We start from the raw sequence: 21,952 nt of genomic DNA, 5'->3' as shown, positions 1-21,952 counted from the left end.
AATTTCAAGTTATTTCAAACTAGCAATTGGTTTCATGGTGTAGTGGTTAGCACTCTGGACTTTGAATCCAGCGACCTGGGTTCGAATCCCGGTGAGACCTTACAGTTCTTATTCTGCATCATTTGTGGCTTCTTTTTATACTTGTTCCCCCATCCTCCACGTGTTATGGATACAATGTTTGTTGTGGCGTAGGCGTAGTTTGAGATTGCAACTGGAAGTGGGAGCATGTTTGCGAAGAAGAGAAAAAGATTCGGGCAGTCAATGGTGCCGGAGGAGTTGTTTACTGACAAGGGTTTGATGGAGAATAGGCTTCTACCCTATCAGTATTTGAAGTTGATACGAATCTTTCGCAACACGACCCCTGATGATATTGATATTATGATATCTGCCGGGTACCAGGCCAGGAAGTTGGAGAATATTGCTAATACTAGTTGGGATAAGTGGTTGAGGTTTTTGGACTGGTTGACAACAGAGGATTGCCAGAAATTTGTTGCAATGAAGAGGCGTGTTAGTGGTGATGTCTTTGATGTTCCCGATGTGAATAGGTTAGCCAACTTTGAGCTGCAGAGGAACGAGATGCTTAAGGGGTGAAGGAGATTAGGACAGTTGCTGAGGAGGAGATCGTCGCTATTGAAGAACAAATCAATATGCGGCATGAGAAGATGAAGAGTGATATTGCTGAGCATGGGAAGCATTTCAAGCCAGTGTGTGATTAGCAACCAGAAGTTGAATGAGAAGTGCTGGGAGTATTATAAGAAAGCCGACAATGAAACAGATGAAGGAGGCGTTTGATATGTTTTCTGAGGTGGTAGTCAAGGAGAAACGTATTGAGTTTCTGGGACATGGGAATAGGGATAAGAAGTTGAGGAAGTTCATTGAGAAGAAGATATTGGGTTTTCGAGACAATGGAGACCGCAAGCAGGCAAGGAGGCTACAGAGACAACTTGATGCAATGGGATATAAGGGAGATTCCCATTGCATGTCAGTAGCAAGTCCGTAATCAAAAGTATGTGTTGAATTAGATTGGAGCAAGTTTGATAGGAGATTCCAGTTGAAGATTTGGAGTTCATGTCATGATAGATGTTATTCCTGTTAAGATGAGTTTATAGAAATAGGCTAGCTTGCTTTTACTTTCTATTTATGTGTATCAAGTGTTCAGCTTTCTGTTGTAATCTAAAGTTAGCACTAGGTGGGTGTAATTCCATTGTTAGGGTAGCTAATAACACCGAAGGAAAAAACGTGTATAACGGCTTTTTGGTGGATCAACATTTTCATGCAGCAATTAAGTCACATGGGAGCAAAATTGTCTACAATCTCTCAATATCATTACAAACATCCGAAAAGCATAACACAATGTAAGTAAAAGATTTATATAGACAATACCAACAAAGGGCAGCCTGGTGAGGGATAGCATCCCAGGAGGTGTTGTAGACAACCTTTAGCAAAGCTAAAGATGTGTATATCAATAGAAAATCATAAAGAAAGATTAATATTTTTTTTTTAAAAAAGACCAAAGTTATTGAATATTAGAATGAAGATCCAAATTCATACAGCCGATTTCAAATATTTTAGAATTTGGCATTAATGCCACTGTTAGTAATTTAAATTCAGTAAAACTCCAGGTATTTAAGATCTGTTCCAACCATTCGGAAATACAACAGCATTCGACATGCATCAGCTCAAGTAGTGCACAATCAATTGGAAAAAAATAAATCAATGCCAAAAATAAAATCAGCATGACCAGGAGAAATCCCCAATGAATATAACTAGCAACATATCTAAATTAATGGAACGGTAAGCACAAATTGCTTCCTTGAACTACAGAAAGAGTGTAGCTGATTGTCATCAAATGTCCCAAAACCAGAAAGGCGGATGCCATATGCTTCCATTCTGTGTACATCCCGTGGAATAGGTGACTGCCAAAGTCCATCCCACCATGCAGGCGGAAGAATAGGAGTATGAGCACATTGCTTAGATTGGTTGTGGCAGCTTAACGTACCAGCAAATCGGTTCCATACGTGCCCCCAACCAATCTGATTCTTTAGACCTTCTGCAAGCAAGTTACTCTGGAAGCTACTGAGGAAGGTGAAGTTTGATCCAGCAGAGGATCTATCATCTGAGTAAGATATATTTGAGTGAGAAACATAAAAAAAGAGACATATTCACTAAAGGGTGGGATTAAACCTCTGTGAAGTTACAAAAGTTACCAAGGCTGTTAGCTGCAGCCAACGCTGCAACCAGCTGAGCAAACGTGGTCCCAACACGCCGGTGAGCCCCAGAGACAACTGCATGTTTTGCACGTGAAGCAAGAAAAAAATCAACAAATGCAACCCATCTTGGTGCTGTACCCCAATCCTTCGTTCTAAAATTGAGAGTATGAACATGTGAGTTGCCAGATATATTTCCTTTAAAGCTTTTGAAATCGAAGTGAAGGACCTAGCAAAACCAAATAAAAGCATGTCAACAACCCAGTTCCATTAGATTGTGAAGTCGGAGCACTACAAGTTGGATCTCTGATAACTAGTGCTTCCTGTTATCTTAAAAGATTAAGCAGCAACAAGGGAATTGGAAAAACCAGCTTACTTCTGCAAACTGATTCAAGTCTGGAGCAATATCTTTGACCAGAGAAGGATTATCTGAAACTAAAACTACTCTGGGCTTGGACGTCAATTTTAGATTTTCCACAGATTTTCTGATGCAAGAGAAAGCTGCTTGAACTGCTCTAACGGACCTGAGAAAATATAAAGGATGAAAGTTGATAATTAACTGCAGAGTACGGGCTCATGTTAATTCTTTCTGACAATCTACTGAAAATCGTTTACTGCAAAAACAGCAAATATACACAACATCAACTGTCCCCGCTACATGTATGATCCAAATGCAGTGGAAAGGTACAGCATCAAATCTTTTTCTACAAGCTCTGTTATGGAAAGGTATCACTGTAATAAACTGCAAGTATTCCAAGGCAGGATAAATTAATTTCATCTAGAAAATTTTCTCCCAATTTTACTTTCTTTCTGATAGACACAAAAAAAAGAGGAAAATGAACAGGAAAACCCCACGCAAGTCAGTGAACTATTGATATCATCTAACCAAAGTGGAAGTGGGGTCATATTTACCTAGATCCTGAGGTCTCGAAAAATCACACATAGCATAAGGTCTGGATAGGTAAAGGCATTAAATGCTCTATTTTTCCCTTCAAGCATTCACAATTCAAAATGAAGATACAATTTGGAACAATAACTTAACCAAGTAAAGTAATAAGAAAATCAACAATGCTATCTTGAGCTCCATTTGTTGTTGAAAGAAAAACTAATCCTTAGTTTTAGAAGGAGCAAAAGAAATATCACAAAGAAGCAAGAGAAATGAAAGAAAGTTATTTTCTTTTCTTTCTTCGGTTTAGAAAATAATTTTCTCTCATTTTCTTGCTCTTCCTTCATCCAAACCAGACAATGGGAAAAAAATTTCAAGCTTCCCCTCCCTTTCTCTCCTTTTCCCTTCACTAGTTTCCAAACATCTTGTAAAAGATTATATGCTGTGCAACTTATCAAAAGAAGATTATCTACTGCAATCACACTAATATCAGAAAGAATGCACTGGAGGACAAATAATCTCTGTTCATTCATGCATTGGGAAAGATAATGGGAAGAAGATGTAGAATTACGATAGCCTATTGCTTCATATTGACTTTATGCACAGAAAGAAACTGGAGCTTCTACGATTAAAAGAACCAGCTTTGAATTTGGAGCTTAAATATCTTAGGAGACTAGTTTTGTGGTATATAGAATAGTATAAGCAAGAGCTTGTGCAATTTTTGACTCATTTCTTTTCTGGATTTATTTAAACCCAACAAAATTTGCTTTTATCCTATTATAGAACACTGGTAAGAGACCAACCAAACTATTCAACTTTTTTCACATTATCTTAATCTAACTGAGACTTTGTTACTTCAGCTACTAGTTTTTACCAGCAACCTTCAACTTCAGCAAGTGTTTTTTTTCTTTTACAAAAGAAAAAAAACTCAGAAAGTTATATAGTAATAACCTATTATATGCAGAGGCAAGAATAAACTTTCAGTTACACTACCTATTCATAAGCATCCGCATGTGTAGAGCAATATCAGGGTCAGCACCACCACTTAGTGCCCAGTTCACAGCATGTTGAATATTCTCTGACGGAGATATGAGAAGTCTCATTAGCTCCCCAAACACATTAGGCCTATGGTGAAGGTCATCTGGTTTTCCAAACAAATTAGAAGCAGCTATCCTCATCTCATCATGTACATTCTTCAAGAAAAATTGAGCAGCCACAGCATCTGTTGTATTCTGGAACCTGTACCAACAAAGTCAGCATCGAAATGATTACTCTTTCTTTTGTAAAATTTTAGGAAGAGTGGAGAGAACAATAATGTGAATGATATTCTCATTTACCAGATAATAGGCTGTTCCCAAACCCTCCAATTGCTACATAGAACATTTGTTCGTGCTGGCTTCTGGAAGTCATCAATTCTGATAACGAGATGCCTCCCATATTTGGTCAGACAACCATTCTGTCTCCAAAGGTGCTTGATTTCTTTCAATGTGAAGGAAATATTGGAGTAAGAGATGAAATCCTCAAAAGGATATCTACCCCTGAAATTTTGGAAATGCAAAAATTAGACAATAAAGAAGATATTTCCAGAGTACTAGGCCACTACAACTATGCATAATCCGTAGTATTATTTATTATGAAGAAAAAGAACTTCACTTATATACGAGAAATAGTTAAGAAATATGGAATCCGAAACTAGATATGTACAAATAGAAAGGCTTGAGAGAGAACCAATATATGCCTGGTTTGCCCAATTATCAACGACCGGTTCAACATCACGCTCAATGCTGCCGCAGTTAAGATTTTGTACATCTCATTACCAAAACCTGCTTCTGATGCTTTCCCCAACACAAAACCATGCCTGCAGAACTCCTCTGGCGGCAGAGCTCGGACTCTCGAAGCACCTAGAAAGGAGACAGTATGAAATGATTTCCGTTGATAGTCCCATGCAAAATGGTAATTAAATTTTCAGCAATTTATGTTCTATGCACTCATGATGTAAAAATAATATTTACACAATCAGGTCATTTACGAGATAATTAACAGGTAGCACTATTAATTAGCATTGGTAACTTGTCATAACAGGTAAAATTACACTGATTGATTGCAATGTCGGTGTATATAACTTAACTAACTTTCCGAAATTGTAACAGTTCTTCCAGCAATTTGATAAAAAATTAAGCATAGCTGTGGTTCACAAATCCAATAGATAATAGTAAAATGAAATGAAATGAAGTTAGTTAATAAGTACCATTAATAGCAAAGTGATTTTGGATGATATTCCTGACTCTGTAACTTTCCTCTGAGAACTCACGGCTAAAGGCCTCGCCCATCTCCTCAACCGTTGCGCATGTTTTGAGTGATTGAGCTGAATCAGAGCGAAGATTTGTAATATCAGCTGGGTTAGCATCTCGGTTTTCAGAGTCAGAGGTGGTGATTGGGAGGTGGGTAGATGGATCGACGGACCTCAATGTTAGGACCAATAGGCCAATGACTGTGAAAATTGCAGTGGCGACGAGTGCGCGGTGGAGAGACAGTCGCCTCCGGCGAGATCCCAGCTGGATCCTCATTTCTTCACCGTGTGAATACTGAATACCTTACTTCTCCCCTGGCCAGCTTTTAGCCTTAAACTTTTCACCCCGAACCTAGGATCCAGTCTTTCTTTTTCCTTTATTTATCTCCCACAATGTTATGTTATACAGTTAAAGTATCTAGTAGTACTTCCATTTTTATTTTATATGAATATTTTTGGAAACTATTTGACTGACACGTATTTAAGATTTTAAAAAAAAATGATGTTTGCATGACTATAAATTAATTATGTTAAATATAAATAATAATAATTATTTTTTATGTGCTAAAAGATATAAAATAGAATAGAGAAAGTAGTAGATACATTTGGGGTTCGTTTGACTTAATAGACAAATTATGCAAGGATTAACAATGCGTAAATTGGCATTGCACAGATTGTAGTACAAGAATTACCATTGCAGGGATTAGTAATATAAAGAATGCATAATGCAGATATTATTTCTTGTTGAATGTTTTGTTGATATATTACATATTAGTATACGATGTATAATGTAATGTATTTATTTAAAAATTACATAAAATATATATATATATATATATATATATATATATATATATATATATATATATATATATATATATATATATATATATATATTTACTATTATGAGGGTTAGTTTGATCCTCGAATTTTAAAACTATGTATTACTAATACTCGCATTTTTGTTTCACATTATGTTCCAGGTTACTTATGCCAGTATCATTTATGAGTAGCCAAACGTTGTACTCCCTCGGGTCCATTTTAATTGATTTTTTGACCTTTTTTTTGTGGTCTATAATATTTGATTTTTTCATATATTAAGAAGTAATTAACTTTTTTATTTTCAAAGTTTCCATTGAAGTAAAGAGCATAGGAGTATTACTATATTTCTAATGAACAAATTAAGGTTAATAAGGTCATTTTTATTGTTAATTAATGCTAAAAGATAAATTCCTTAATACATATAAAAATATCCAAAAAAAATTAATTAAAGTGGATCGGAGTAAGTATTAGTCAGTACTGATTTTCTCATGAAGATTAAATCTCCCCGAAGTCAAATTAAGAGCCCGTTTGGACATACAAATTTTTTCCTTTTTTCCAAATTTTTTTTTGAAAATAATGTTTGGTTATCCCATTCTTACCAAATTTTCCAATTTCAGTTGAAAATGAGAATTTGCTAGTTTTTAGTGTTATAATTTTACCCTATATTTTTAAAATTTATAAAATAACCCCAGCAGTTGTTCATATTTATGTTGTTTTTGGCTTAAATACCTTCTTTGTGTATTAGTAGAATTAGAAAATGTGATATTGATTTTGCATCTTATGTGTATTGCAGTAAAGCAGAATATGATAACAGTTAAACAATAGCATTTTGATTGTTTATTTCAAGTAAGATAATCAAATTGGGATGGTTTTGATATTTTTTATAAGTTGTGGGTATAAATCATGTTTTATGGTTTTGAAAAAAAAGACATCCAAATATGTTGCAAAAATTATAACCAAACACAACTTCATCTTCAATTGAAATTTTAGTGAAATTTCAAATTCAATTTTTTTTTTTGGAATGCATGTCCAAACACCAACTAAATATTGTATAAGCTTGTGCTTGTTTTTATGTGGGTATTACCACGGTACATCCATTCATTAAAATGTAATGTTAGATACGTTGCTGAATCTTTATAAATACCAATTTACATGTAGAAATTTATTACTTGACGTTTTGTATCCTTTGATCTTTTTATTATTTCACTTTCTTCTGCGGTCTCATATCAGCTCATTATAAAATTATTTTTATGAGCACATTTTCCTACAAAAGCTCTCGAGAGATTTAAGAATTTTGTAGAACTTTTTTTAAAGTGCACATTAGAAAATTCTTCAGTGATTCGTTATCTCACGAGTAGAATATCACATTGCCATTTACACTTGATAACGTGCCTTGAATCGATTTTTCCTATCCAAAAAAACTCTTTCTCGTATTGTTAACTATTTGGTCTTGTTTGCTCATTATTTGTTCTTCTTAATGTTGCCATCTCTAATTACTTTCCAATAATACTTATACTCTTATAATTACACAAATCTAAACCTAATAATAATTATTTCGTGGTGTATAAATAAAAGAAAAAAGGCCGGAGAATGATACCCCTTAGTCATGACTCATGAGTACCTTTAAATTTCTCGAGTCCGGAACCAAAATGTGGTTCTTTTGAACTCAAAGAACCAAAATGTGGTTCTTTTAAACTCAAAGAACCAAAATATGTGGGAAAAAAACACAGTGATCTTTTTATATATAGCGCCCTTTTAAAGGGTGCTATAACTTAACGGCCGTTTGCCCGCTAAGATATAACGCCCTTTAAAAAGACACTATAATTGAATCCACATGGCGCAGGAAAAGTAGATAAATAAAATTTAATGTATCAAAAGAGGAGTAGAGTGCTAAGTGGTGCAATGGTTTAAGGCTAGGTATGGAGTTGTTTTTGGTCTTGAGGTCCAGGTTCCATTCCTTCCATCAGCATAATTTTGATTTCCTATTTTATTTTCATTTTTCTTTTCTTTTCATTATTTGGTTTAAGTATTTAGATATAAATACTTTAATATTTATAATTACTTTTCAATGTAATTAAAATAATTTAATATTTATCAGAAAATTATGATTTTTGAATTCATTTAAAGTAAAAAAAAGAAGATAAAGCCTTTTATTATTTCGTTAAAAAATCTACCGACATTTTTAATAGTTGTTATTTTGTATTATACGTAAAAAAAATTATTTTTTTTTCTTTTATTTTCAAATTAGAATTATGAGTTTTATTTTATAGTTAAAATTTTCATAAGAGAATAATATATATAATTTAATCTATTGCTTGAATATTTTTATTTTTTGATATCTTTCTTTTTAAATTTAGTTATTAAAATTTTAGTTATATTTACACTATATGAATTTTATTAATCAAAATTCTAATTATAAATCTTATAACTTTTTTATTATTAAATATAAATTATTATAACTATTTAATCGTTAAAATTATAATCGAAGAATTATTATTATCTAAGTAATGGATTATGATTTTCATATTCTTATAAGGACAATTAATTAAATGATTGTTCATAAACTAAATGGTTATAATACAGTTTAGTTTATGAAAATTTAGTATAAAAAAATTAATTAAATATTTTTTCATAAATTAAATGGTTATATTTAGTTTAGTTTAGGATAATTTTTATTAGAAAAAATTTAGTCTATGAGCAACTATTTAATTAGTTTTCCTAATAAGAATATAAGAATTATATTCCATTACTTAGCTAATAATAATCCTAATGGATTATAAGAACAACCATATTCTTATTTAAAAATTTTAAATGGATAATACAATTACAATAGCCAAGGAATAAAAGGAGAAATAAAAAATATATTTAAGAAAAAATATAAAAAATATAATTAGAATTTTGATTAATAACTAAATTTAAAAAGAAAAATCTTAAAAAATAAAAGATTTCCAAGTAATAGATTAAACTGTATATATTAATTAAATTTTTCTTATGAAAATTTTAACTATAAAATAAAACTCATAATTCTAATTTAAAAATAAAAGGAGAAAAAAATAATTTTGTTTTACGTATAATACAAAAGAACAACTATTAAAAATGTCGGTAGATTTTTTAACGAAATAATAAAAGGCTTCTCTTTTTTTTTTTTTACTTTTAATGAATTCAAAAATCATAATTTTTTAATAAATATTAAATTATTTTAATTACATTGAAAAGTAATTATAAATATTAAAGTATTTATATCTAAATACTTAAACCAAATAATGAAAAGAAAAGAAAAATGAAAAAAAAATAGGAAAACAAAATAATGCTGGTGGAAGAAATTGAACCTTGGACCTCAAGGCCAAAACCAATTTCATACCATGCCTTTAACCATTGCACCACCAAGCACTCTACTCCTCTTTCAATACATTAAATTCTATTTATCTGCTTTTCCTGTGCCATGTGGATATCTTAAGGGATGGTTTGGTAAATAGGTATTAGAAAAAATAATGCAAACATTAGCTTTATGCATTACTAATAACTTGTTTGGTATATTTTTTCAACCTGTGTGTATTAGTTATACATCATACTTTGTATTATCGTATGCATAAGTAATGCATAGAAAACCATGGCATTAGTAATACGAAGGCTACTAATGCATGCATTAGGTTGGTTAAAGACAAAATTATCCTTAAAGTCCCTAAAAGCTTGAGAATATGGAGGGCATTTTTGTAAACAATTATTTTTCTTAAAAATTATGCAATGCATTATAATTTTAATACACCACACCAAACAATAGATAAAAATTAATATCTGCATAACTAATGTTTGCGTTACTAACCCATGCATTACTAATCTATGCATTACTAATACACCTTATTTCGCATTATTCTTATACACCCTACCAAACGACCCCTAACGGTATATCGCCCTTTAAAAGGGCGTTATATATAAAAATGTCACTATATTTTTTTTCCATATATTTTGGTTCTTTGAGTCAAAAAAATAAGGAAGAAAAATCTAAAAACCATAGACGGTAACCCTGAGAATCACTGATTAGATACTTAACGCGGAATCTCACTTTCCCAACTCCAAAACGGAAAAGTGATTGAAGAGCACTTCCAAAAAAGGTAAAAAATAAAGAAAAAACCCGATTGCATAACATACGCAGCATATATACGTACATATACATATACTATAGTCATAGATACGTAACTGTCACATACATAATTAAGATATCCTCATACCCTCGATCGACTTCAGTCACATACTCTCTTTTCTTTCACGTTCGCTCTAGGGTTCCCCAATTTCATCTCTTTTTATTTTAGCTTTCTTACTGTAATTCGTTTGGTCCAGCTTCAATTCAATGCAATCAAGCTGAATAATACTTCAATTTTCTATAACCTTTGCTCTCTAGATACTGGTATTTATTATTTAGGTTTGGGAGGTGAAAAAAAGTAAAGAAGAAAGAGGGTGGTGGACGATTGCAAATGCCGGAGGAGGACTTGTTAGAAGTTAAGTTTCGGTTGTTCGATGGATCAGACGTGGGTCCGTTTCGCTTCTCACCGGCTTCCACGATAGCTATGCTTAAAGAGAGAATTGTCGCCGAATGGCCCAAAGGTCAGTATATACAGTTACTTCTTTCATGCTCTTCAAATTTGGAGGGCTAGCTTAGTATGATCGAAACGCTTTTCCTAGAAATATCTCATTGTTGCTGGAAGCTGGAAAACATGGTCCAAATAGAAACGCTAGAATACTCATAAATCTAATGATACAAGCACAGTAACAATCAGTATTCCAAATAACTGTTCGAAAGTTTTTTTTATGGGTTTCCATTTAATTGTTGCTGGTGATGATTTTGATTCCTTTTTTACAATTAAACCATTGATTTTGTGTGACATTTTAATTGATAAGGCTAATGTGCAAATGGCCTAAAGTTCACATCAATTAGCTGAAATGTTGCTCATGAATCTGTTTCCTTTTTTTTTTTTTTTTTTTTTTTGGTTTCACATTATGATGCATGCTTAATTCATCTAGGTTCGTCTTTCTATATTTGTAGTTTGTCCGGGAACATGAAGAGTGCCCCAATAGTATTGTAGCTTCATCTTCAGGAAAAGGAAAAAAAGGAAGTTGAAGAGAGAATATTCTTCTCTTGTTTGGAGTCCCAATAGAAAGTTCTTGTATTTATTTGGTCACAGATCTTCTCAATTTCTCTTCCGTTGCGAATTCTCCACTAACAAATATGAGATTTTCACAGAGGAAGTCTCTCCTATCCCTCTATTTCTTTCATGTACTCCAGTTCTCCACTGGCAGAATAATCTGAATTAACCATGTGAACACAAGACATGTTAAGGAGTCAATGCATATGTTGATATGCTACTGTACTATAAACGAATTGGATTGGTTCAACTAATGGGTCGAGATGCTAAACCAATATGGGAAATGAGTCACATGCTTTATAATAGTTGTTGAGAAAGCTGCTGATTAACCTTGTATATCATCTTGATTAGAAGAAAAATAAATCATCTTGCTAGTATAATTTTGCATCCTTCATTTAATCAACAAATGCTCAATTTTGTGAAATTTTACAAATTACATGCTAACATTCTTTTTATGGAGGTCTTAATGATTTTTACACATGATATATTAAGTAACATACTAGTGACTGCATTATTGGTATTTTCTCTACTAGTTGTATTATATGGAGAAAGTAGAAACGGATGCCAACTCATTGACTTTTCTCAGCCAAATATCATAGTAAAACATGTTCACCTGTATTTTGTTCTTTTTTTGATGAAGTAATTTAGGTCGAGTATGTGTGATGTAAGATTTAGGACCCTGATTTGGTCAATCGATTGTCCTGTTTTTGCCTTTAATGTGAATAGAAGATTCTCTAAACTTGTGACTTCCGAATCAAATTATTCGCTTAAGTTTCATTTGTTCTGGGCTCATAGTTGTCAAATTGGGATATTAGAATGTGTCGGTGGCATGAATCAAGCCTTCTATTTTATAAAAGAAACAAAAAAAAAAAAAATGCAACATTTGAGCTCATTACCCAAAGATAGAGAACCCAAGTCAGCCAATAAGGGAACCGATCAATGTACTTAAAGAAGGGTTTTTAGAACTATTTTGAGACTAGTAATGCCAGATGATTGAATGCTGCACGTCTAAAACCCAACATATTGCAAAGATGAATGTTGTAGAAATGCGAATATTAAGATGCATGCACGGATATACAAAATTTTGGAAGATTAAAGATCATTACATATGAGGCCAAATATATCAATATTGACAATAAGATGAACGTAGGTTATACAAGATTGGACAAGATTAGAAATTATCACATTTGAGTCCTACCATATCCCAAGATGAATGTCATGCAGATATTAAGATGAACGTGTGGCGATACAAGATTAGACAAAATTAATGATGACCTTGTCTAACAGAAGGTGCAAGTAGCATATAGAGTAAAATGAGAGAAGGTCATGAGATGGTTTGGCCTAGAGTTGTTAGATGTTTGATGAACACTCAAGCCCTGAAGCTAGGTGAAGCCTAGGTTTTGCACTTTGCCTCACTTAGGTGACGCTTTAATGTAGGCACCAATGGGCTAATCTTGCGTGTTATCACCTATGAGCTCCGTCTTTGAGAGGGTAACACTAGATGATAAATATAAATATATAATTGTCAAAGTGATCATTAATTGTTAACAAAAGGTCATGCAAGGAATCTTTTAGTGATAACAAAAATTTTAGGTTCATATTGAAAAACTACTCGGTCAACATTTAAAACTGCGTCTACATCTAAATTGAAAATCTATAACGTTTTTTGAATTTAATTGACAGGATTTTTAGTTATCAAAGGAACAAAAAGGATTTAAAATCACTTGGAGGAAGCTGTCTCAAAAGATTAAAATCTCTTGGAATCAATATGGATTTAGTTATGAAAGGAACATGATGGAAGCAAGAATATATAGGAGATACTAGGTAATTGGGATTAAAGTTCAGTTGTTACTATATTATGCCCGGTGTTCCTCAAAAGTTTCTTATTCTGGTAAGATATTTGTATCCGTGTAGAGATAGGTGTTCGATTTAGAGAACGTCTTAAAGAATTATTTGGTATTGTAATAAATTGGACCTAAATAGAGATGGATGAAGAGGATTTATATAGCCGACCCTAACTAACTTGAGATTGAAGCATAGCTGGTTGATATTAAAAAATTTTAAAAAAGGAGTTTTAGTTCAGTATTTAAGTCTACCAAAATGGGACCTAAATCCATGTCTTTTGGAAACCCAACCCTCACTGGACGGCAAAATGATCAAATCAGTATAAGAATTTTGGTTGAGATGAATTGGTTATAACCTGCAATTTGGCTATCCCTATTTCGCTTTTTGTCATGCAAGAAAGTATATTGATGTCAAAATCTTTTATAACCTACAATGTTTGGAAAATTTCATTCTATTAGCTTACTATTATCAATATAAGTTGGGACTGGCATAACGCCCTTTTTAAGATACACACACACATATAATAAAGAAACACACACACACACACACAGGTTCTTGTTACCTTTGTCTATCTGAACTCTGTTTTGCTGAGATATAGTTGTCATGCTTTCCTGGCAGATAAAAGAATTGCACCCAAGGCAGCAAATGATGTAAAGTTGATAAGTGCTGGGAAAATTTTGGAAAACAACAAGACTGTTGGTCAATGTAAAACACCTTTCGGCGAGCTACCTAATGGTGTGATTACCATGCATGCTGTTGTACAGCCATCTGTAGGTAAATCAAAATCAGGTAGGTTCCTCTTACTAGATTTGTAGACAATATGTACTGGTTTTTCCCTTTTGTGTATGATGTGTTTGTTTTTTAGGATATTGGTGATTCTGTTATCTAACCTAACTAAATATTTGCTTTCAGAAAAATAGAGGAAAAAAAATTTCTTCTGTCTCCTTTTCAATATCTTGAATGTTTAGCAATATAGTAAGTTCTACATACCATATTTTTAACATATTGCTGTTTAATGGTTCTCGCCTAATTACTTTATAAGAAAATGTCTATGGTACTTGCCAAAATTGATGATTGCTATGGCTCTTGCCGTGGAGTAAGATTTTCAAATATGTAGTTTTGGTTGCAGTCTTTCATATGGAGTACTGAAATTTTTTGCATTTGGAACAGAGAAAATGAAATTAGAACCTCATTGCAACCATCATAGATACAATACTTAATTAATTTTTCAAATGATGGAGACTCAATCACTGATCTTTTACGTTTAAGCTTGCATGGTATTTCTTCATTTTAAAAGAGGTCAAATGCGTTTACTACAAATTGAACTGTATATTCGTAAGCTGCTTGACCTGAGGATCTAGTTGAAAACCTAAATCTAGCTTATGTCATACAGTATAGTGTTTCATATGCCTCCAACTTCAAGTGATTCATACAATCCACATATGCAAGAGTTGCTCCATACCAACTTACCAAGCGGTCCAAGCCTACCTTAAATTTAAAGCAACTAGGGAAATCTCCTACAGAATATTAATTATGGTTGCGTATCATGACATAGTTGGAATTACTATTAGCTTACAATTAAGAGCATGCGTAATCAAGTCTAATTTCACCTAATTCAATAAATGCTACATGTAGGAAAAAACATTATTTCTTCGGTTCTAATTTACATGAATTGTGGCGATGCTTGTATAGAACAACAAGAACAAACAAAATTAGAATTGATATTCACCAAAAAAGGTTTAAAAAATGATATGGTCCAGGAAACTTGCCAAAACACCACTAGACACTATATTGGGGAGACTCAGGAGGTTAGGTCATCTATGTAAAGCATCTCTTACTTTATTAATTATTTTTACTGAGACATTCCATGTTATTATCATATTCATGAGCCTGCAAGAATAGAAATATTTTTATATAGATTGAGATGACTGTTTTTTGCTATTGGGTTTAGTCAATAATTTGTTTATCTTAGTCTCATTTCTTTTTACCACCATCAGGTGGGCAATGGTAGCTTCGGATGTTAGCTTGGTGGGTGGGGTATTAAAGAGAGTAAAGTTAAAAGTATATTAAAGGAATCAACATAAGTGTATACTATGCTGGAGCTAACTACTAAGAAGGAAACACATTGATAAATGACCTTCATTAATGCATGTTTGTGGTATATCTTTATGTTTCTCGTTCTTCTTACGTCCAAAGAGGTAAGTCCTGTTGGTTGTTTGTGGTTGGCCTGATTGCTGAATTTTCTGAAGATCTAAATGTGCTAACAGATTGACCTTTCCTGTTGAAGTGTGGTTGCTTATATATTCATGTCAAGGTGCTTAACTGAATCCTATCCCAGTGGGTTTTTGTTTTTGAAAATTACTCTCGAGTTAGCTCTTTCATTAATACCCTCCAGTAATGTTTCGCGGATGTCTATTTTTGTCTAATGCTAAGTTCTGGTACTCAGAAAAAACTTGTCTCTCGTGTATCTTAGGCTTCAATAGCTGTACTTTAAAGAAGATTTGCACCTTCTGATCTTGACATGAACCCACTTTGTTCTAATGCTTAGTTGAGGATCATCCTTGACCCCTAGCCGTGCATCTTTTGTTGTAAAGTTTATCTATTTGCAGATACGTATAAGTCCAATCCTATGCCTGTTTTCATATACTTGACAAGTATTTACAGTCAGGATTGTGGTGTTAAAAATTCATATATTTGCTTTTTTAGTTGCTGAAACTTTTCTTTATGTAACAGAAAAGAAGATGGACGAGACTCCAAAGAAAAGCGTCTGCGCGTGTGCCATATTGTGAGTTTGTAAGTGATTCGGTTTAATTTTGTGATATTCTTGGGTTTACACCGCTGCTGTGATGTTCAGTTAAGAGAGTCAATAATTGAAACAGTTTGATAGCTCATTATTACTTGTTTGTTGAACAGCATTTCAGTGTAACAGCGTCTATTTGTTTTCATGAATTTGGTAGGTGTAAATTTTGTAATTGCAGATTTTTATACACAAATACAGAGCAAGGCTGGATTACATGCAGAAGGATTCTAGCCAGTTCTTGTTGTTCAACTCCGGGTCAATTATTATTTGACGTAGACCGTTTAATGGTTGCGGTTAAAACACTTCAGAACTTATTCTGCCTCCTAGACTAGGATAGTTTTTAGTGTATTTCAAATAATTCATCGTAAAAAGCAGTTTAACATGCTCCATTTGTCCCCACACAAATGCTAAAAAAAGTTTATTTTCCAATGAAAGTGCTTACTAACTGACCGAATGAGCTACAGGCCTTTATTGAGAACCACCTATAAAAGAAGCCTTCTCAAGAAACTTCATACTGTAGTAAACAGCTAGAGGAACGACAAAAAGAGGTGAAAACTTTAGCTTTCATATTGTTTCAGTACCATATATTTTCACAAGCTGCAATCCCATGATGCTGTACATCCTTTGTTCAGCATTTGGATCAGCTCTTTTGCATCGGACATTAATTGTCCTATTTGTCATCGCTTCAGCAATCAAACCCACAAACTGAATTGGGACTTTATGGCCGTGAAACATCGCATCCGAGGAACTAATTGCCACAATAGCAACACGTGCTTCCTTTACTGCACATTAAGCCCTTCATTTGTAAAGAAATTACCTTTTGATTTTGATAAAGTTTAGTAAGACTATTCATGTCAAGCTCCATCTAAATACCCATTATTCTAACATTCAGCATTAAAGCATTAGGCATTCCAATTTCCATCCTTTAAATTCCCAAGTTGATACCATATTTTCCCGATCGCTAGGATTTTGATATAAATATTCAACTTCTTAAAGGTTTATTAAAAAAGAAAAGGTATAAAGGACCTGCTTTTGCACTTGGGAACTTGCAGTTTCACGAGTTATTTATTTATGTTGCATTCGCCCATATTTGGTTTCTAAGTACCAAGTAGTGTTAGGCTTTTAATAAAGACAATGTAATATGTGAAAGGACTTAATAGAAATGTATAAACTTATATGTATTATATATTAAGAGTAATTGAGCTCTTACAATAGAGCTTAAAATAATGGAAGGTATCCAAATTGTGATATTTTACTCCCTTTAGGCATATGTTCTATTGATCTGTTTTGATTGAGAAATTGGAAACAAATGAAAGGAGTAGTTTAGGAGGGAATCTATTACTTATTGAGTTTATGATTATTTCTAGGAAGAGGAAGGAGGGGAATGAAAGTGAATAACAGCAACTTTTGTCTCTGCCAGTGAAACATTTTTTTTATAAAATATTGGGAAATTGATTTCTAAATTTCGCTCATTAGCAAAATGATGGAATTCCTCTAATTGTTGAAGACATAAAGGTCAAAGTGCAAAAATTAATGGGCTGAAAAATAATTCAGGGAGTGCAAAAATAATGGGCAAAGATAACTTTTAGTCCGTGACAGAAATTATTTATATTCAGTAGCCGCCAAAATGAATAAAATTCATATATTTTTATATATATTATACAGAATATATACATATATTTTTATTTTTTCGTTTATTATTTTAAGAGCGGTTTTATAGTTTTATTTTTCAAAAAATATAAAAAATTCTCACTTCGTGAACCAAAAGAAATTAGAAACAAAGGTACCAAAAGTGTTGAATGCCTATCAAACGGTGTCAATCTTTCTTTATACAAAAACAAGATAGTTCTTGATTCTCTCAATACCGAAGTACCATAGAATCAGTGAATCCCTTTTTTTCTCACCTCAGAAGGTTGAGAAAGGAAGGAAAAAAAAAGAGGAACTAGTTTGGAACTTACATTCCTCCTGACACGAAGACTAATGGCGAAATCAGAAAATTCAATAATTCTTTGTCAGTGGGATATGCAAGGGTGTTCAAAATTTATTTTTTAATCAATAACAACAAATATTTTACCTTATACGTAGTATAATTTTTCGGCGAAGGGTATTCAGTTGACCACCTTTGGGCCAACATAGCTTCACCCTGGCTAAATCAAGTCAATTGACAACAAATATAAAAGCTTGATCCATGACAATACTAGATTCTGAACATTTGCTTCACTAGTTATTCTGATAAGCTACACCAATTAGCATTTATGACTTCTCGTCCCTCCAAGGAAAATATGGCCAAAATCTGCCTGTCAATATGCACATTGTGAAACATTTGTTAAAGAAATAATCACATTGTAGGCTAAAGGCATTAGATATTGTAACATATCATGACTTTACAAAAAGTTCATTTTCTTAGATTCCTCAATATGTTAGAAACACTATCCACAACCTAAATATGTGTCATCAGCCTGAGAAACTGAGCACACTAATTACAGCGCGTGCTGGGAGAAAAATCACTTGAGCATGTCAAAAGAAAAAATGTTAGTAAACCTGCTTGACACTTCTGCAAGAAGTAGCTAAAAAAGAGAATGTTTAAAGTTTGTTAATGGAGAAGATTTATCTATTTCATGACAAGGGTAGATATAAAATGCCATGTGATAAGCTCATCATATTCAAGCCAAACCAAGGCAAAAAGCCCTTTACATAATAGCCGTTTGATTAACAAGCCTTCCTATACTCAATCATAGCTGTAAAAACAACATAAATATATAGTCGACTCAAGGGCAGCCCCGTGCACAAAGCTATTCTGCGTTCACACAGGATCCGGGGGAAGGGCCGCACCCCAAAGGGGTATGATGTAGACAGCCTACCCTGATGCAAGCATCAATGTCTGATTTCATGCCTCGAATCCGTGACCTATATGTCACACGGAGACAACTTGACCATCGTTCCAAGGCTCGCCTCTCAAAGTACTTTAATTTTATCTGGAGAAAAATGCTCTGCAACTGGGATTTAGTCCTTGAATGGGTCATGATCTTAAATCTGTAATATTCCCTACTTGTTTGTTGGAAATGCATTTCGATTCCAACAACTCTTTTACCTTTTGGCCCCTTTAGAAACAGATGCATCTGTTTCGCTTACTCCTAATCCACCATAGCAGCATGTAGAAGCAAGTCTAAACATTGGTAGGACGACTGTGAATAACAGCAGGCAGAAACTTCTTGTTCTTATCAAATGCGATGATTGAATAAAGATATCAAAATGAACTTCCTTCCACAAGTCAGTATTTTTTCTCAAAAAGTTGATACTGCGTTTCAAGAATTGATACTTTCTGAAGACAGTACTCCATAAACAATAACTATGAAGGGCAAAATGAATATCCACACACCAGATAGACTGCTTCCAGATTTCCAAAATAGACCAACAACATCAGGCTCAATAAATATCCATACTACACTCATGCATAGAGCTGCTTTAAGACAAACAAACAAACACTAAAAGTGTCAATAGAATCACAGGAATTTTCTTTTCGCACTAAAGGCTGAGCACAGCACAGTTCCGAAAGATAATTTTCTGTTGTGAAGCAAAGGGTCATTACGGGAACACCAACTAAGATGCAGAAAAGCTTCTCACCACTTGAAGAAGGAATGGCAGCAATCAGATGCATAACACTTGTAGGAAAAGCACCAACTTTCTCTCTTTTCTTTTCCCAAAGTAGAAAGTGACAATCTGTTACTGCTGCTCCTCAAGAAGATTGAATTGAATAGAGGATTGTCTACTTCCTCATTGGATTCTTTTTACAGCATTTAAGGGTACTTATTCTGCATCTTACAGTTATATAACATCCCTATTTTTGACAGCTCTATTTACATTGACGTAATACAAGCCATTTATGGAGCTATCCATACACAAAAGGGCTGATTTTTCTGGCCATCAGCTGTCATCATAGCAGCAGTGTTATGGTTTTCTTGAATCATGTGATGAATTGGCCGAATAAAAGATTGAAAAGCTCTACTTCACCCTCCCTTCAACCCCCAACCAGAAGAAACTAGAGCAGAATTTTGGGATCTCCTTAGGCTGGATATATTGAAATTGCAATTGACGGCCGGAAATTCCTTACTTGTACAAACACAAAGACGTGAATTAATCCGAAGCCTTAAATACTAGTAGAAGAGAAAATTGTGCATGTTTATGTGATTATCATGTCTATTTCAGCAAACAAGATATAAGCACACCACTCAGATAAAGGGCAAATGAATAATAAAAAGATGGCTTTTAGTAACTTATATTCGATAGACGTCCTAAAATAACTGAAAACTATTCAGCAAAAACCTAGCTGAGCTCTTTTATCTGAAAGTTGTACTAGTGTCCCGATCCTTGAGAATCTTCCGGGGGAGATAGATGCTGTTGTTGTTGCTGATTTTGCTGGTGCTGCTGTTGATTGTGAATTCTAGCCTGGTATATCTGGCTCAAGGCTTGAGAGTTCAAAACCCCTATATGACCCCTATCTTGAGATAATCCAAGTTCCAAACCTGGCAATTGCTGGTTATTACTGGAACCCAAAATTGAAGTAAAACTCATATTAGTGGCTGCAGGCAGATCAAATCCAGGAAAGCCAATCTTTTGTAGGTAATAATTGGAACTTTCACTACCCAAATTGGTGCTTGAACTAGTGAAAACAGGAGAAGGTGCGGGCCATATTCCTGCTGTGGCCAAATGGGGTCTTCCAAAATTCCCACACATCATTGGCCAACTGGTCCTAGTACTACTACTACTACTACTAAAACTAGCGGACCCGACTGTGTTCGCTCCCAATTCATCCATTTTTTGATGCAAACCAGCGGATACAGAGGTCCCCTGTTGGGAAACAGAGGGGCCAGCGGCTGCTGCAGCTAAAGCCGAGGCAGGGATGGTTCCAGTACCAGTAGCGGCAAATATGGAGGGCTCGGCTTGCTGCAGCAGCCACTGGATTGTCTCTCCATCAGATTTATGACCTAATTCGCGGGTGAGTTGGAAAATCCTAGCAGCGCAAAGAGCAGGCATACGTATCCTCCTCCCTCTGCCTTCAACTTTTGTGTGCCTATCTTTTCTTTTAGGAACCAATTGCTGCAGCTTCTTGGTTTCATCATCTTTTATTTGATCATGAACAGGCTTATTGTACTCAACCATAATATTGTTGTTGCTGTTGTTAATATTGATAGCGTTAGACTGCGCTGCCGGCTGCTTGGGATCCATGAACAAACTCGATGGGTATAACTATTTAAAAGATGTTTGTTTCCTACTAAAAGGAAAAGGCAGATATGTTTGATATTTTCAGAGTGTTGTTTGTGTGTCTTGTTTGAGATGAGAGAAGAAGGTAACCTCACAAAACAGACAAAAAAGGAAAAGAAAGGAAAGTCCCAATGTTCTGATCATTTCAGGAGGTTTTCACTGTCAATCAGTGAGAAAAAGTGAAAGACTGAAACTTTGCTCTTTCAATTCTTAAAAAATATTTTTTGCTCAACCAATTTTTTAAAATTTTTTTTTGCTCATCCACTTCCTCGGTCAAATTCCATGGAAAGACGGCAATTTTGGCAATTTCTGTAGGTAGGTAATATTGTAAATATCAAGAAGAATGTATACTTATGCTGCGGTTTTGTCTACTTCAATTATTAAAGCCCTAACGCGCATAACTACATCGCATTATGATAGTTGACATTCTAGTATACTAATACTTAGTTACGTGGAATAATCCGAAGTGGATCCGGTATTTAAATTTGATAAACTCAACTTTTAAGATTTTTAGTACTGAACTCATTATATTTTTAATTTTAATAAATTTTTAAATGTAAATTTTTGTTCTGCATCAAAAATTATAGATCTAATTGAACAATTACTTCAACACTACATTCGCCCCTTGGGAATAATAGAATGCGTGATTTGACGTGCACACATCATGCACATACATGTGTAGGGTGGAGATGCCTGGGT

General features: G+C 33.9%; 3 protein-coding genes and 1 non-coding gene across 7 annotated transcripts; 2 read left to right on the top strand and 2 right to left on the bottom strand.

Moving 5' to 3' along the window:
• Positions 1-28: 28 nt before the first annotated feature.
• TRNAQ-UUG (transfer RNA glutamine (anticodon UUG)) lies at positions 29-100 on the top strand. Its single transcript has one exon. It is a non-coding gene; the product is annotated as a tRNA-Gln (tRNA).
• A 1,444-nt stretch (positions 101-1,544) lies between these two features.
• Positions 1,545-5,779, bottom strand: LOC107805418 (uncharacterized). Of its 2 annotated transcripts, none has more exons than XM_016629455.2 (7): positions 5,342-5,774; positions 4,832-4,994; positions 4,431-4,631; positions 4,087-4,332; positions 2,584-2,731; positions 2,208-2,436; positions 1,545-2,116 (listed from the first exon to the last, which is right to left on the bottom strand). In XM_016629455.2, exons 1-7 carry the CDS (start codon positions 5,658-5,660, stop codon positions 1,779-1,781), a joined length of 1,644 nt encoding a protein of 547 aa, XP_016484941.1. In that variant the 5' UTR covers positions 5,661-5,774; the 3' UTR covers positions 1,545-1,778. The 2 variants fall into 2 exon arrangements, with proteins under 2 accessions (XP_016484941.1, XP_075090559.1); XM_075234458.1 differs by having other exon boundaries at positions 1,893-2,116; positions 2,185-2,436; positions 5,342-5,779.
• A 4,557-nt stretch (positions 5,780-10,336) lies between these two features.
• On the top strand, positions 10,337-16,240 carry LOC107805415 (membrane-anchored ubiquitin-fold protein 3). Of its 3 annotated transcripts, none has more exons than XM_016629452.2 (4): positions 10,337-10,807; positions 13,810-13,980; positions 15,925-15,984; positions 16,170-16,240. In XM_016629452.2, exons 1-3 carry the CDS (start codon positions 10,678-10,680, stop codon positions 15,978-15,980), a joined length of 357 nt encoding a protein of 118 aa, XP_016484938.1. In that variant the 5' UTR covers positions 10,337-10,677; the 3' UTR covers positions 15,981-15,984; positions 16,170-16,240. The 3 variants fall into 3 exon arrangements, with proteins under 3 accessions (XP_016484938.1, XP_016484937.1, XP_016484936.1); XM_016629451.2 differs by having other exon boundaries at positions 16,149-16,240; XM_016629450.2 differs by having other exon boundaries at positions 10,347-10,807; positions 15,925-16,240.
• A 2,386-nt stretch (positions 16,241-18,626) lies between these two features.
• On the bottom strand, positions 18,627-21,558 carry LOC107805417 (transcription factor TCP20-like). The gene has a single exon (XM_016629454.2). The coding sequence runs from the start codon at positions 21,215-21,217 to the stop codon at positions 20,345-20,347; it is 873 nt and encodes a 290-aa protein (XP_016484940.2). The 5' UTR covers positions 21,218-21,558; the 3' UTR covers positions 18,627-20,344.
• Positions 21,559-21,952: the final 394 nt, after the last annotated feature.

The sequence above is a fragment of the Nicotiana tabacum genome, chromosome 17, assembly GCF_000715075.1.
Source record: "Nicotiana tabacum cultivar K326 chromosome 17, ASM71507v2, whole genome shotgun sequence".
NCBI classification, from domain to species: domain Eukaryota; kingdom Viridiplantae; phylum Streptophyta; class Magnoliopsida; order Solanales; family Solanaceae; genus Nicotiana; species Nicotiana tabacum.
The sequence above is the reverse complement of the archived record's forward strand: the minus strand, read 5'-3'. Positions and strand labels throughout refer to the sequence as shown.

Coding starts and splice junctions, on each gene's coding strand:
- LOC107805415 (XM_016629452.2), top strand. CDS start 10,678: ATGCCGGAGGAGGACTTGTTAGAAGTTAAGTTTCGGTTGTTCGATGGA. Junction 10,808..13,809: donor TGTCGCCGAATGGCCCAAAG/GTCAGTATATAC, acceptor CTTTCCTGGCAG/ATAAAAGAATTGCACCCAAG. Junction 13,981..15,924: donor TGTAGGTAAATCAAAATCAG/GTAGGTTCCTCT, acceptor TTTATGTAACAG/AAAAGAAGATGGACGAGACT.
- LOC107805418 (XM_016629455.2), bottom strand. CDS start 5,660: ATGAGGATCCAGCTGGGATCTCGCCGGAGGCGACTGTCTCTCCACCGC. Junction 4,995..5,341: donor AAATCACTTTGCTATTAATG/GTACTTATTAAC, acceptor TCTCCTTTCTAG/GTGCTTCGAGAGTCCGAGCT. Junction 2,117..2,207: donor GGCTGCAGCTAACAGCCTTG/GTAACTTTTGTA, acceptor TATCTTACTCAG/ATGATAGATCCTCTGCTGGA.
- LOC107805417 (XM_016629454.2), bottom strand. CDS start 21,217: ATGGATCCCAAGCAGCCGGCAGCGCAGTCTAACGCTATCAATATTAAC.